At 35.9% G+C, this 2,118-nt stretch overlaps 1 protein-coding gene across 1 annotated transcript in view; it reads right to left on the bottom strand.

Moving 5' to 3' along the window:
• Positions 1 to 318: 318 nt before the first annotated feature.
• LOC104542007 (ectonucleotide pyrophosphatase/phosphodiesterase family member 1-like) overlaps positions 319 to 2,118 on the bottom strand; it is a gene marked incomplete at both ends in the record, with an annotated part of 24,317 nt that continues 22,517 nt past the window's right edge. Inside the window, 2 exon segments of the mRNA XM_010186181.1 lie at positions 319 to 388; positions 1,467 to 1,594. Coding sequence (XP_010184483.1) covers positions 319 to 388; positions 1,467 to 1,594 — 198 coding nt within the window.

Genomic DNA, 2,118 nt, shown 5'->3' with positions numbered 1-2,118 from the left:
AGGATTTGATAAGTTTTCTCTTTTCCTGCCTTTTCATCTCTTTTCCCAATGTAACAACAAAACAACTTGACACCTTTATACTCTTGAAACAGTGAAATCTCTGGGGTAAGTCTTGCTGGGTTTTTGCCCAACTCTTATGGCAACAGAATCCCACACTGTGCGGGTTAGCCAGCACAAAACAATAGCAATCCTACAAATGCTTGATTTCTTTAATTGCAGAAGGAATAGTGTCACAGATCTTTTAAAAAATCCCAACACCCTGCAAACAACATTCAGAAACAGAAGGAGCTAAAACATAAGATCTAGCATAAGTCTCACCTGCATACTAGTGAAGCGATTGTCTGAGCCGTGGAATCCACCTGTGCAGCTTTTAATCTCAAGTGGTTTCCTGTTAAAAATTCACAGTTCATTTAACTCACACTTTACAAGTTTACAGTATAAAATACATTCAATGCTGCATTATTTACTTGTCTATTTAAATATTCTTAGAGGCTTGTCCATAGAGAACAGAAAGTCTTTAAGCTCTGGAAGAGAATGCCTTTAAAATCAGAATTATAATTTTCTCTGCAAATGTTACCCCTTTGGAATTCTGAATTGTCCAGAGACATTTAAAGTCAAATATCGGATGACATCTGAACAAAGTGTTTGCTCTCAGGATAACAGATTTCCACTTCACTGTCTTTTGGGTAACAGAACTTTACAGCAATTTATCCAGAGTACATTAAGATTTTTGTTGTTTTTTTATTAAAACTCTGATGTAATTTAGAGCATTCAGGTGGGCACCTTACAGTATAATAAAAACAAGTTTCCAACGTACACCAGGTCCATACATATTATTTAAACATGTACAGTTCTAGTAACGGAAACCTGATTTGCATGACTTGCACATATTTTTGTGTTATACAACAGGACTTACTGAATACATGGACTGAAAAACTCTTTCATGATGAAAGCCCTGGAATATCACATAAATGTTAAAAATTGTATTACTATAACAGATGCCATTTTTCTGTGAGCTGTAAATTAATTGGTCAGAACATGAATGGTAATCAACAAGAGTGGGGTCAGTAAATTCAATGTATGCCAGTGGATCGCTCAGAGACTGATTCAACTGAGTTATGCACATACTTAGCTTTGATGACTCACTTTGGAAAATCCTAAAGCATAGCAAAAGATGTGCTCAGGTATCAGACAAAGGGGACCTTAGTTTCTAATGTTTGTGTCACAAAGCCTGTCACTATCAGCAGGAAGAGTAGCTATAGCTGCCAGTTTAGAATTGAGCCTCCTCAGGGCAGCAAAAACTGCAGAGAAAAGAACGCAGTTTCTTTGCAACATCCCTTTGCTATGAGAAAACAAGAATACCATGATCCAACAGCTGTCACTGAACTCTAAGCATCTGAAAGAAAAGCTATGAGAAAACAAAAAATTATTTGCTGTCTAATCAAGTACTGAAAACTGTAACTTACCTAGCAAGCTGCCATTGAGAGTCTAAGTAAAAGTGCAATGGTTCAATCCGGTCATTATAGGAATAATGGAAACGCTTGGGCAACAGCTGTTTCATATAAGGTTTGAAAGGCTGGTTTGGCTCTAGGCACTGAAATATTTAAAAATAAAAAGTACATTTCACCAAACTTTTGCTTATGTCATGAGTAGATCTTATAAAGCACTTCAATTGCAAACTTTCTGTAATAACTTCCAGAGGACAGCGGGACTCTATCAAGTTTGGAGTCATATGGTGTGGGACATAAATAGCGATTTAAATAACAAATACTGTTTTTGCATTCGATAATTATTAGAAGAATATTTCTATTGGATTACGGACATAACTTACTCTTTTTTCCCTCCTTACAGCCTATAACTGTACAGAACCAAACAGTACTGCTTAGAATAAGTACAGAATTATACTGAGACATGAATGTCATGATACTTTCAAAAAGTGGTAGGAGACTATCCAGTGCAATAATTTTACAGTTCTGTAATACAGAAAGTAACAAACACTTAAAGGGCTTTTAGGACAAAATAGATTTTTCAACCAAGATCCATTAATGATCTGAAAAAAAAAAAACCACCAAAACAAAAAAACAAACACACCCCCCCCCCCCCCCAAAAAACACAACA

This window comes from Mesitornis unicolor, unplaced genomic scaffold, assembly GCF_000695765.1.
Source record: "Mesitornis unicolor isolate BGI_N332 unplaced genomic scaffold, ASM69576v1 scaffold46456, whole genome shotgun sequence".
Lineage (NCBI taxonomy): Eukaryota > Metazoa > Chordata > Aves > Mesitornithiformes > Mesitornithidae > Mesitornis > Mesitornis unicolor.
This window is presented reverse-complemented; position numbering and strand designations above follow the sequence as displayed.